At 39.9% G+C, this 12,487-nt stretch overlaps 1 protein-coding gene and 1 long non-coding RNA gene across 2 annotated transcripts in view; one reads left to right on the top strand and one right to left on the bottom strand.

Annotated features, from left to right (window-relative positions):
• The window catches only part of MRTFB (myocardin related transcription factor B), a 166,359-nt gene that overhangs the window by 135,486 nt on the left and 18,386 nt on the right, over nucleotides 1–12,487 (top strand). Inside the window, exons 9-10 of the mRNA XM_036280915.1 lie at nucleotides 6,495–6,632; nucleotides 9,652–9,899. Coding sequence (XP_036136808.1) covers nucleotides 6,495–6,632; nucleotides 9,652–9,899 — 386 coding nt within the window. The remainder of the gene's footprint in view (nucleotides 1–6,494; nucleotides 6,633–9,651; nucleotides 9,900–12,487) is intronic.
• LOC118642886 overlaps nucleotides 3,402–12,487 on the bottom strand; it is a 34,834-nt gene continuing 25,748 nt past the window's right edge. The window contains exons 3-7 of the long non-coding RNA XR_004961811.1: nucleotides 5,872–6,117; nucleotides 5,011–5,155; nucleotides 4,534–4,671; nucleotides 3,810–3,954; nucleotides 3,402–3,479 (exon numbers count right to left, since the gene is read on the bottom strand). This is a non-coding gene — a long non-coding RNA (uncharacterized LOC118642886). The remainder of the gene's footprint in view (nucleotides 3,480–3,809; nucleotides 3,955–4,533; nucleotides 4,672–5,010; nucleotides 5,156–5,871; nucleotides 6,118–12,487) is intronic.

Here is a 12,487-nt window from a genome sequence, read left to right as displayed (position 1 = left end):
CACCACCAAACCATTATTATATGAAATGTTGAAGGGTCTTCCTAAAGAAAAAGATAAAAAATATGAACAAACAAAATGGCAGTGAATACATATCTATTGACAATGGAATCTACAAACAAAATGAACAGGTAGAAGAGAAACATTCTCATAGATACAGAGAACATTTTGTTGGTTGCCAGATGGGAAGGGGGTTGGGAGAATGGGTGAAAAAGGTGAAGGGATTAAGAAGTACAAATTCATCGCTAGACTGACAAACCTCAAAGGAAAAGGGGTTGGGGGGTGGGAAGAAATAAACCAAAGAACTTATATGCATAACCAATGGACACAGACAACAGTGTGAGGAAAGGCAGGAGGAGAGCAGGAGTGGGGAGGAGGGGGTCAATGAGGTAAAATGAGGAACATCTGTAATACATTCAACAATAAAGATAAGTTTAAAAAAATAGAAGTACTTAAATACATTTTATATTTTTGTGCATGTATTTACACACTTAACACGGTCTCACAATTGACAGAAAATCTCACTATAAACACTATGGCAGAGTAGAAAGGTCTAGGCTCTTATTCTCCCACAGAATCATCAAATCAACTAAAGACTGACTAAAAAAAACTTTATAAAAGCTCTGGAAACCAGGCAGCGATCTCTACCAACCAAACCAACACCCAATAAAAAAATTAAAAAAAAAACACATTCAAAAAGGTAGAAAATGTCATGGCATTTTTACACACCTTTGCCCATCCCTCCCAGCATGGCATAGGCAGAAAAAAGTGGCCCAATAACCGGTTCCCTCCCTCAGGATGGAAGGAGCAGAGCAGAATTTGTTTGCAGCAATCCGGCCTGTCTGTGGGCTAAGAGACTGGTTTCTGTCTTGTCTGACTCAGAACTCAGGGAAAAGTACATGGTTTGGATCTCAGGCTAGCAAAAGCCGTGGCATGTGAAACTATTGAGGGACTGCAGACCTACAGACACCTGGGGTGTAATTTTTTCTGTAACTCCACTTTTTATTTACATGGTTTAAGCAACAAACGCCCAAAACAATTTTAAGTCTATATCAATAGTTACATGATATATAATAGTGTAGTTTGTGAATCAGTAATACAAAGTGGGGGGACATAGCTAGCTGTAAAGTTTTTATGTAACTGCAGTTGGTATCAATATAAGATAGATGTCACAGCTTTAGGATGTTACATGTAATCCCCATGGTAACCACAAAATAAATACGCAAAGGAAATGAGAAAGGTGTTGCTACAAAAAATTAAACACATAAATGGAGGGTTATGGGTTCGATTCCCAGTTAAAGGCACATACCTGGGTTGCAGGTTCGATCACTGGCCTTGGTTGGGGCTTGTGTGGGAAGAAACCAATTGATGTGTCTCTCTCACATTGGTGTTTCTCTCTCTCTCTCTTCCCCTCCCCACTTCCCTTCCACTTTCTCTAAAAAAAAAAATCAGTGTAAAAAAAAAAAAAACCAGCCTCGCCCTGGCTGGTTTGGCTCAGCGGTTAAGAGCATCAGCCCGTGGTCCAGAGAGACCCGGGTTCAGTTCCTGCTAAGGGTATGTCCCTCTGTTGCAGTTTGTCGCCAGCCCCTGTTGGGGTTGTGTGGGTGGCAGCCAGTCAATGTGTCTTTCTCACATCGATGTAGCTTCTCTCTCTTCCTCCCTCTCTCCCTCTTGCTGTATCTTAAGATTAATGCAAAAATGTCCTCAGGTGAGGATAAAAAAACAAAAACAAAAACGCAGCCTGTTTGGCTCAGTGGATTGAGCATTGTCCCAGGGGCTGAGAGGTCCAGGTTGGATTCCCAGTCAGGGCACATGCCCAGGTTGCAGACTCGATCCCCAGTAGGGGGCATGAAGGAGGCAGCTGATCCATATTTCTCTCTCACATCGATATTTCTCTCTCTCTCTCTCTCTCCCTTCCTCTCTCTCTCAAAAATTAATAAGAAAACATATTTTTAAAAAGCAATGGAAAAATATCCTTGGGTGAACAAAAACATAATAATGGACAAAGACCTAAACATAAGAGCTAAAACTATAAAACACTTAGAAGAAAACATAGGGTAAAGCTTTATGATACTGGATTTGGCAATAATTTCTTGGATATGACACCAAGGCAACAAAAAAATAATTAGGTTTCATCAAAATTAAAAACTTCTGTTCATCAAATGATAATATCAACAGAGTGAAAAGCAACCCACAGAATGAGAAAATATTTGCAAATCACATATCTGATAAGGGGTTAATATTCAGAATATATAAAGTACTCCCACAACTCAACAACAAAAACCATGATTTAAAAAAAGGACTAGAATAGACATTCTCTAGAGAAGATAAATGTATGGCCAATAAGCATATGAAAAGGTGCTCAATATCACTAATCACTAAAAAAATGCAAATCAAAATCACAGCGAGATATCTCACCTCACACCATTAAAATGGCAACTACCAAAAGAACATAAATTAACAAGGGTCAACAGGATGTGGAGAAACTGGGACCCTTGTGCACTGTTGGTGAGACTGTGAAATGGTGTAACCACTATAGAAAATGGTATAGCAGTATATTTGAAATTTAAAAATAGAATGACCGTATGATCCAGCAATCCCACTTCTGGGTATATGCCCAAAAGAATTGAAAGCAGGCACTGGAACAGGTATCTGTACACCCATGTTTATAGCAGCACTGTCCACAATAACCAAAGGCAGAAGCAACCCATGTGTTGTCCATCCATCAACAAATGAATGGATAAAATATGATTTATACACACAATGGAATATTTTTCAGCCTTAAAAAAAAAAGGAAAACCTGATACATGCTACAGCATGGATGAACATTGAGGACATTATATGAAGTGAAATAAGCTAGCCACAAAATGAAAAATGTTGTAGGAGTCCACTTACATGAGGTACCAAGAAGAGTCAAATTCATATAGACATAAAGTAAATGATGGTTGCCAGGAGCTGGGGGGAGAGGAGACGGGGGAGTTGTTTAATGGGTAGAGTTTCAGTAAAAGTTCTGGAGATGGGTGGTGGTGATGGCTGTAGAACAATGTGAATGTACTTAAGTCCACAGAACTGTCCACTTTCAATGATTTAAATGGGAATTTTTATGTTATGTATATTTTACCACAATTTATTTTAAAAATAGATTTTTTTAAATGAGGGTAATACATGCAAATCCTCACTACTAATCAGGAAATCAAGTAACAATTATGCTAACGAATTAATTCACAGTTTTTTTTAAAAATATTTTTTATTTATTGATTTTAGAGGGGAAATGAGAGAGAGAGAGAGAGAGAAACATCGATGAGAGAGAACATCGATTGGCCACCTCCTGTATGCCCCCCACCAGGGATCGGACCCACAACCTGAGCATATGCCCTGACCAGTTACCAAACCAGCGACCTCTTGGTACATGGGTCGATGCTCAACCACTGAGTCACACTGTCCAGGCAGATTAATTCACTTGTAGTATTCAACTGTATGTTCTAAAAATGAAATGTTTAAACGTAAGCATAAAATGTCCATCTATTAAATATACAAAGCACATGTTTTTTATTTATATTCAACTCGTTCATAGACTAGTGTTCATTTTATTTGTCTAGGGATTGGAATATGGAAACAATATTTTTTAAATAGTTGCATTTTGAATTTATTTCCATATTGCCATCGTAATAAGATCTCAGCTGCATTCTAAATTTAAAACATTTATTATAGAGTTTAAATCAATACAAAAAAAAAAAGCGCCTTTGTTTTTAATGATCTAGTTTCTGTCCCTTTAAATTGCATAAAGAAATTCTAATAAAAAAGGAACTTACCAGAAAACAGTGATTGGTCCTTGGCAAGCATGTCATCTTTTCAGAAGGAACCAGTGCAGAGCCCTGAAATGTTAGGGCACTTTAGTCAGCTTAAACATTTGCTCTGTTTTTTTTCTTATGTATCAGTACTTTCTCACAGCAGTTTCTAATAAGAGAAAAGTCAGTCTGTAAGATTGGAAGTTCTTTCTTTTAAGTTTTATTTAAATCATAAATATCCATAGTTAAACAACAGTGTTTTCCTGACATTTCCTTTCATGATGTTATGATGACAAAGAACTAGTAGTCATGAGACATATAACTTGTGATGAGAACAATGATTAGGTCCAGGAAAAAAAGCAAAGTTTGCAGCTTTTTTGTTTCTTTGGAGAAAAGATTCTGAATCATTTTGAGATTAAATTTTGGTAATACATAAGGTGAACTTAGGTCTCAGTTAAGATTTTAACATATTGCTCAATCTCCTGTGAAATAAAATAAGTATAGTAGTTTTATTATTTGGATATCCTTTTAATCCTTTTTGGAATACTGTCATTTCAGAAGCATTAACATCTAGAGTTTGGTGTGTTTTTTGTAACTTAAGCCACTAGGATCCTAACATCTAGATATGATCCAAGGGTTTTTGGAGGGTCATTTCTAAGTCACATGAAGAAGACTGGCAAAATGTAAAGCAGTTTAGATATTTCTCCCTTTTTAACCAGAATTCATTTTAGATTAGGAAAGTTAATACCAGCAGGTATCTCAGTTGAGTTATTCTTGTGTTCTGCTGGAGTCTGTGGTTTTCCAGATGTTGAAGTCACACTGAAATACCAGAAGAGCTATGAAGATGGGATACCAGTAATCAAGGCTGAAGTCAGTGAGGCAGGATCTAGAAATACAGGCAAAACGTTTTCATAAATATTACAGTTAATACCACATTCGTGCTCCTGGGTTATTTGTCAGATTATTTAAACTGACTGCTCTCAAATGCATCATTACTGTCAAATCAGCCAGTCGGGTCTGGACTGGAAAAATAGCTTGCCAGGTTAGTAGAATTTATCTGCAAGGAACTATATATTTTAAAATTCAAATATCTGATACTGTTCCGTATGCCAGTTATTTAATAGCTAAGGAATGTTTTGCCCCTGTGTGAAAATTGACCCAGAGATAAGTATTATTTCCCAAAAATGTACAAAATGAAAGGAAAACAAATAACATAAAACCCTACCCCTTAAAGCAGTGATCACCTGGCCATCATCTTTCACTTCATGTCAGAGGTTCACTGAGGAGCTGGCTGTCGCAGGGCCATCTGGGGGCAGAAGTCAGCCTGAACACAGGTGTCAAAACCTTTGGATAAGTTCTTCCTTTCCCTTCTGTTTGCGAATGAAATTGAGTGTAGCCATTTTTTAAAGTCAAGTTTTATATCGTCAGTACTTACAGTTACTGATAATTAAAAGCTGAAATCAATGGCAAAATAAAAAACCTCAGAGCTGACACAGGCACATGCAATTAATTGCACGCTCACACACATACCGTCTCAGCAGGCTTGAGAGTGTGACCCAGCCTGAATAAAGCCACCCGGAATGTCCATTCATCCATTAAACAAATATTTATTGAGTAACTAGTATGCGCCAAGCTTCATATTTCTTGCAGCTAATAGCCCTCTGACTTTTCAGGTCATTTATTTTAAGGAGAGAAAATACAATTTGCTATTTTTAAACCCAAATCTTCAACAAGAGACCTGAATTTGATTGTTGTAATGAATTTGAGAGTTGTTCAAAGAGCTGTAAGGATAAAGAAAGGCATTTTTCCTTAAGATAAGGCTGGTAATAGTAAGTCCAAGTAGTAATCAATAGGCAACACACGTAATTGATTTATTGTAATAGTAATATCTCTTTCCAGTAAATGAATACTTAAAGTAGATTACTAGTGGGAATAGGTTAGGTGGTTGATAAAAACCTAACAAAGCCTTCTGTAGTTTCCTTTGTTAATATATGATTCCAAATTGAGATGAGTAATTACCCAAGTAACAGATTAGCTTCTTGCTTAAAGTGTGGGGGTACTGTCAGTGAAAACAGGCCAATCTTACCAGAACAAAGTCTTCATATTCCCTTCTTTGCAATAATGGGGGAAGGGCTGACGAGCACCAGCCCGGTTTGGAGGTAGGAGCATAAGCAATGAGGCATATTCAGGGACACGAGCACGGAGTAGGCCTGAGGGAGAGAAGCTCTCTCCCAGGTGCCACCCAGCCGTGGGTCTGGGTGTGGTAGAGGGCTCATCAGGCCCTGTAACGAAGACTAAAGATGACATTTGAATTAGCCCGGATTAGTGTGACCTGTATGGCAAGAAAACCTTAATATGAATACCGTGTATTGTTTTGATGATTTTTACAAGAGTCTTGTACTTTTTTAATCTGCCAAAAAAGGGTGGTTCTGACCATATTCCTGAGAAAACACTACAGTTTAGTTAATCTAACCCTATTTAGTATTAGCTTTTCAGTACTATTGGGGCAGAGAGTGAATAATTGGTTTCATGGAGGTAAGGCATGTATGTTATTCCTCCATCTGGGTCTCAGACATAATAGAATACTTTCCTTTTGTTTCTTTTCCAGTAGTTTTTTTTTAAATTAGGTCACTCCCTTATAATTCTGGTTTTTCTATTTTTACTGTCATTGATTTCACAGACTTGTTCCCTTTCTGCCTTTTCCGTCAGTTTACCACAGTGTCTCCAGCAGTTCCTGAATTCTTGAAAACTCCTACTACTACAGATCAGCCCCCCACAAGGTCCACAGCTCCTGTGCTCCCCACAAACACTGTGTCCTCAGCAAAGACTGGGCCAGCACTGGTAAAGGTGGGTACCCCGCATGCACACTGGGTTGAGTGTCTCTACTTGTGACTTTTCTCTGTAGCCTACATGTGGAAGACAAAGGCATGTGTCCACGTTGCCCAACCTGCTTTTTAGCCTGAAGCCTTGAAAACAAAACCGTGGAAGGACTTGCTAGACCAGGCCTTAGTAGTTGAAACTTCCACCTTTAACACATGACCTATTGTTCTGTGGGCACAGAACAGCATGAAACTACTGGATCAGTGAGAAATGTTGTAGGGATCATTCTGTCAGCAGTGCCCTGGATGCTCCCATCCAGGCCCTGAAGTCACAACAAGGGGAAGTAGGGTGGATGGAAGTGCTTTCACACGCACGCAAGAATCCCGAATCTCACAGACAGATGTCTTTAATGGTAACATGATTTTGGCCTTTCTGCATAAGATTAAACTCAGTGGTATTCCAGATATATTACATGATAGGTTAAAGGTTTTATAGAAGCAAATATGTTTTTTTGATTTAGCAGATCTGGCCTAATGAAGCTTGGTTTATTCTTCAGATAAGCTGCAGATTTGTGGCACTGTTCCCTGCATTTTACTCAGTCAAAATAATTCAGTTAGAATAAGTCCCAAAGAAGATTAAACTTTGTAATATATAGTACATTTTTAAAGTTTTTTGAAGTGTATTAAAACTGCTAAACAAAGGGGGGTGGGTGAATAACCTGCGGAAAAGTTTAATCATTTCAGATGTGGCTTTTGCCAAAACTAACAGAACACAGATCTCAAACTAAAAAAGGACGTGAGAGAGCTAGCTGACCTTCTCGCCACCTTTCAGATGGGCAGACTGAGGCCCAAAGAAGTGAAGAAGTGACCAGGCCAGAAAAGACACAGTCTCTGAGTTCCAAGCCAGCCTTCTTTCTGCAGGACTCCTCACAGGCAGTTAGCCTGGTGCAGAGTCTGCATCTCCATCTGTCTCTGGGGCTCGTCCTTGTCCTTGACCTTCCTGGACAGAAGGTTCTGTTTCTACTCCTGGCTCTCTTTGTCAGCCTGGCCAAGTGTGTGTGGCTTCAAGGGCATATAGCAGTCTATTTCACCATCTTCCACAGCGTAGTATTGGAGCCAGAAATTCCAGAGGGTGCCAAGTGGCAACTGTTTCAGTAAAATCAGCTCTTACCGCCTCTCCCCACATCCCAAGTATGTACCACTAATGGCACAAAGAGCATGCCAACCCATCTTTCCCTGCAGATATGAGAATTTGTTCTCTGCTTCTCCTAATCTTCGGAATTCTGCTCTTCACTGGTGTCTCTTTAAGGAGGGCCTTGGTTCTAAGGCAAGAGGCATTGTGTAAGAATGTGAGATTCAGGGGTTGGGGAGGGATCCTAGGACTATGCCAGTGGAAGAAAGGACGGTACATATTAGGAAACAGACGGCAATTCTTTGGCCTCTTCTATGAAGAAAGCTATTTTCCATCCTCACTTCCTGAGAACAGACATATGCTGGCTGATAGGTAATAGCAAGTTTGGTCTGAGGAACACTGGTTCTGGTGTTTATGTACCCTCCCTTGTCAACAGGGCCCTTCCTGATGGCAGCTGGTCAGTTGTTTTACCATTACCTAGCAGTTACAGTCACACCTCCAGAACCCAGACCCCGTTCATTGTTATTCTCAGTTTGAAAAGTCTAGAAATAAAATATATTATTGGTAACAGCACAGCAGATCACAGTTGATGAATAATGTGAGATTATTGGTGGATTTTTAACAGGCAAGGATATTTTCTGACATTGTGATTTTTTTAAGTGCCTGATAATTGGAATGATTTCTAATTGCATACATACACATTTATCATTAATTTACTCGGCAGATACTTATCTAGCACTTCTATGTGCCAGGCACCATTCTGGGAACAAGAGTCAATGAAGCAGTGAGGAAACCTTACCCCACCTGGGTTAGGAGTGGGGGGTAGACAGACAGCAAAGCAGTAGGCTAGCTGTGCAAGTGAAGACAAAGTGGGGACCCGCTGCTGAGCAGATGAGGGGAGATGTTGCTATTTTAAATAGTGAGTGGGCAGAGATCTAAAAGAGGTGAGGGAGTTGCCATGAGGATATCTGGGGGTAAAAAGTAAATATAGTGATGATTTCTGGTCTGTAGAATATGTTGATCTTTATTTTTGTTTTGTTTTTTCATTTCCTAATTCTTCGAATATGAACATATATAACATGATGACCCCAATAACCATATTTAATGTAGTACTTCTCAAGGTCGTCTTATTGAGGATTTTACCTAAGGAAGCTTAGGAATAATTTCTTATACCTTATTGTTTTGTTGATGGACTTTTTTTTCAGATAAAGTTATAATATGAACACTAAAAAACAGCAAGTGATCCGATAACTTATAAATGGAGAGAGAAAGAAAACTCAGGAAAGTGCCATCTGAATCTTAATCAGAAGATGGGGTCTCACACCCCTTTTCAAAATAAAAAATATTTTTGAAAAAGTGTTTTAAAACTCCCATTCACATTACTCAGTATTTTTTTGTGTGTATTTTCCATAGAAATACATAGCCTTTAATTTCACTTTATTCTCATTACAAGCATGTTTCTGTTTTTGCATCTTCTCCATTGATTTTTAATAATTATAAAATATTACCTAGGTATAGCAAAATATACTTAATCTTTTTCTATTATATATTTAATGTACGACCTGTTTTTCACTAGGAGATAATATATGTAAGCACTTAGCCGTATGTCTACACAGAAGACTCAGAGTGAGTGTTGTTGAATTTGAATGGATGATGCTAAGCTGAACATCTTGCCCCGTAGTCTGAGAGGATGGGGCAACAGGAAAAATCAGTTCTTAGGAGCAAGATCTCTTGGTCCAGGGAATATGCAGACATTTTCCCGGCTCTCAAAATGTATCTAGTATATTGCTTTCCACAGTGGCTCTACCAGTTCCGAAGCTGTGTTGCTTTTCATTTCAGACCTTGAGGCACAGTAAAATAGACTGCATGTGGTGCTGTCCCTTAAAATGTTCTCATTCCCTTTTCTCACATATAGCAAAGCCATCCCAAGAATCCGAATGACAAGCACCGTAGCAAAAAATGCAAAGACCCCAAACCACGGGTAAAGAAGTTGAAGTACCACCAGTACATTCCACCAGACCAGAAAGGTGAGAAGAGCGAGCCACAGCTGGACTCCAACTACGCCCGCCTGCTCCAGCAGCAACAGCTGTTCCTGCAGCTACAGATCCTGAGCCAACAGCAGCAACACTACAACTACCAGACCATCCTCCCTGCACCACTCAAGTACGGGCTGGGGCAGTGCTGGCTTCTAAAGTGGATTTTCTGTGGTTCTTTATGAGGACCAATTAGTTACTGAAGGTTGGATGTTGTGATTTATTTGTGCTTAATGACCATTTTCTTTTATTGTCATCAAAGCTTCTCGTAGTGTCTGAAGTCAGCATGGTGAGAATAGCCTGCATGCCAGTCCAGTTTTTGTCTTCCACAGTAGGTTCTGAGTTTCTCAAGTAAGAAGTGACTTTTCACAATTACTCATCCAAGAAAGACTGGCCTAGTTTAAATGGTACGAAAAAAGCATAAGACCTGTTATAAACCATTAAAAAAAAAAAGCATGGCCATAAAGCCTGGAGTGCTTAGGGAGAGTTTTATGAAGAAAGCAGAATATATATGTGAGAAAGGGCCTGAAACTTGGGAAGGGCCCTCCAAGCAAAGGGGAAAGATGTGAGTGATGGTGCAGAGGGCAATGCCAGTTTATTGGATGGTGAGAAAAATGGCCTGTTAAATATCATTAGTGTTTAGGAAAAGTGGAGGAGAGAACTGAGTAGATCCAGTGTCTGGAGGAACTTGAAGTTGGGCCAACTCTCCAATCTTGTAAGAAAGAATAGTTTGATCCTACACTGGCCAGTTTGGCTTAGCAGTTAGAGCGTTAGCCCTCACACCAAAAGGTTGTGGGTTTGATTTCCAGTCAAGGGCACGTACCTGGGTTGCAGGTTCAGTCCCCAGCCCTGGTCAGAGGCGCATGCAGGAGGCACCCAATCGATGTGTCTCTCTCACACTGATGTTTCTCTCTCCCCCCCCCCCCCCTTCCACTTATCTGAAAATCAATGGAAAAATATCCACAGGTGAGGACTAAAAACAACAACAACAAAAAAGTTTGATCCCAGTACTGAAGGGGAGTTTGGAAATAGGAAAAACAGTTCAAAATTTTGCAATAAAGTACATGTGAGAAGATGGCAGGGCACTGATAATGGAAAGGAAGGAACAGAGAGAGGACAGATGTTCCAGAAGACTGAGTAAAAGGTCTTTGTGAGCAATAGCCATGGAGAAGAAACATGTCTCCATAGTTTGAGCCTAATTGGGAGGGACAGAAGGAGTGAGTTCTGACAGTTTCTGTGATTGAATCCATAGTAAGACACCCATAACTTGTTGTAATTCTGTAATAAAGGGTACTAGTAGTTATACATCCTTAGTATGCTTTTTCTGGGCAGATAAATATGCAAAGCCCCTATCCTTCATCCTGTTCACTTTTTAGAAGAAAGGGATATTTACATTCAACTTGAGAGAAAAAAAAAAAAACTAGAAAAAGATCAGATCTCATAAAAGGAAAAAGTGTTCTCTGCAATCAAACCTCTCAGTTTGTAATCATATGATGTGTAGATACTGGGCTCGTTTTCTACACGCAGGCTAAGCATTCCTCCATAGGGAGCCCCTGTTTCCTAGGAGTAGAAAACAATTACGACCCACTAAAAAGCTTCTCTGTAAGAAATGTCTCCTCATATGCTAATGATCAATTCACTGTTTTCTTTGAAGAACCAAATATATCCAGGAAGGTTAGACCAGTCAGTCCTTCAGACCTTACTGTGAAGCACTTAAATCTGCAACATCAGGGCACAGGAGAATCTTGTAGTGTGTTGTTATTGTAAGAGCAAGTGGGCCTGAGACAGCTGTTGACATTGGCAGGAGACCAAGAAGGCCAAGAGAGCAGGAAGAGCTTCAGAAACAACCAGCTGCTGCTGTACAGCTTTGTCCGGGTCCCAGCGAGGCTTCCCCACTGCCGCCGCCCTCTTCGGGCACCATGATAACAGCAACCATGGCTCATGTTTGTATGCTCCTTACGATGCCCCAAGCAGTGTGCTCAACACTTCACATCACTGTCATCCACACAGTTACTCTGCAAGAATTGATAATATTGACCCCATTCCCAGATGAGGAAACTGTTCAGCTGAAACCCCATAAAAGGATTTTTGTATGCTATGAAATAGTCTTTCCTGTAATGAAAGAAATTGGCTACATGGGTCTAGCTTTGTAGATGGGAAGACTACATTTGAGGAGTGGGATTTCTGAACTCTAACATTTTTTGTCTTTCCATCAAGGCTTCAGTTCCCCCATCCTCTTCAAACATTCCCACCACTCAAGTGGCCAAGCCAACCTGTCCATGGGAAACGTCACACAAAAAGATCCAGGAACCAAGAGGAGGAAAGACCACTGATTTTTTAGTGTTATTTCACCACACAAAGATCGAACATCAGTTCTGTTTAAGTTTCAGGTCCTAAAAATGGAGAGGTTTTGTTGTTAATCCTCACCCCAGGATATTTTTCCATTGATTCCCAGACAGAATGGGAGGGAGGGAGGAAGAGAAACATCAATGTGAGAGACACATCATTTGGCCTCCCACGTTACCGCAACCGAGATATGTGCCCTTGACTGGGAATCGAACCCGTGACTCTTTGATCCACAGGCCAACGCTCTAACTGCTTAGCCAAACCAGCCGGGGCTGGAGACATTGTTTTTAATATACTTTATTTTTTATTTTTACCAAAAGTCCATTATAAGACACTAAATGTGGAAGTCCTATAGTGCCCACAGTAGTGGGA

This window comes from Molossus molossus, unplaced genomic scaffold (genome assembly GCF_014108415.1).
Source record: "Molossus molossus isolate mMolMol1 unplaced genomic scaffold, mMolMol1.p scaffold_m16_p_3, whole genome shotgun sequence".
In the NCBI taxonomy this organism is placed as follows: domain Eukaryota; kingdom Metazoa; phylum Chordata; class Mammalia; order Chiroptera; family Molossidae; genus Molossus; species Molossus molossus.
Note: the sequence above shows the minus strand (reverse complement) of the source record. Positions and strands in the feature narration are given on the sequence as shown.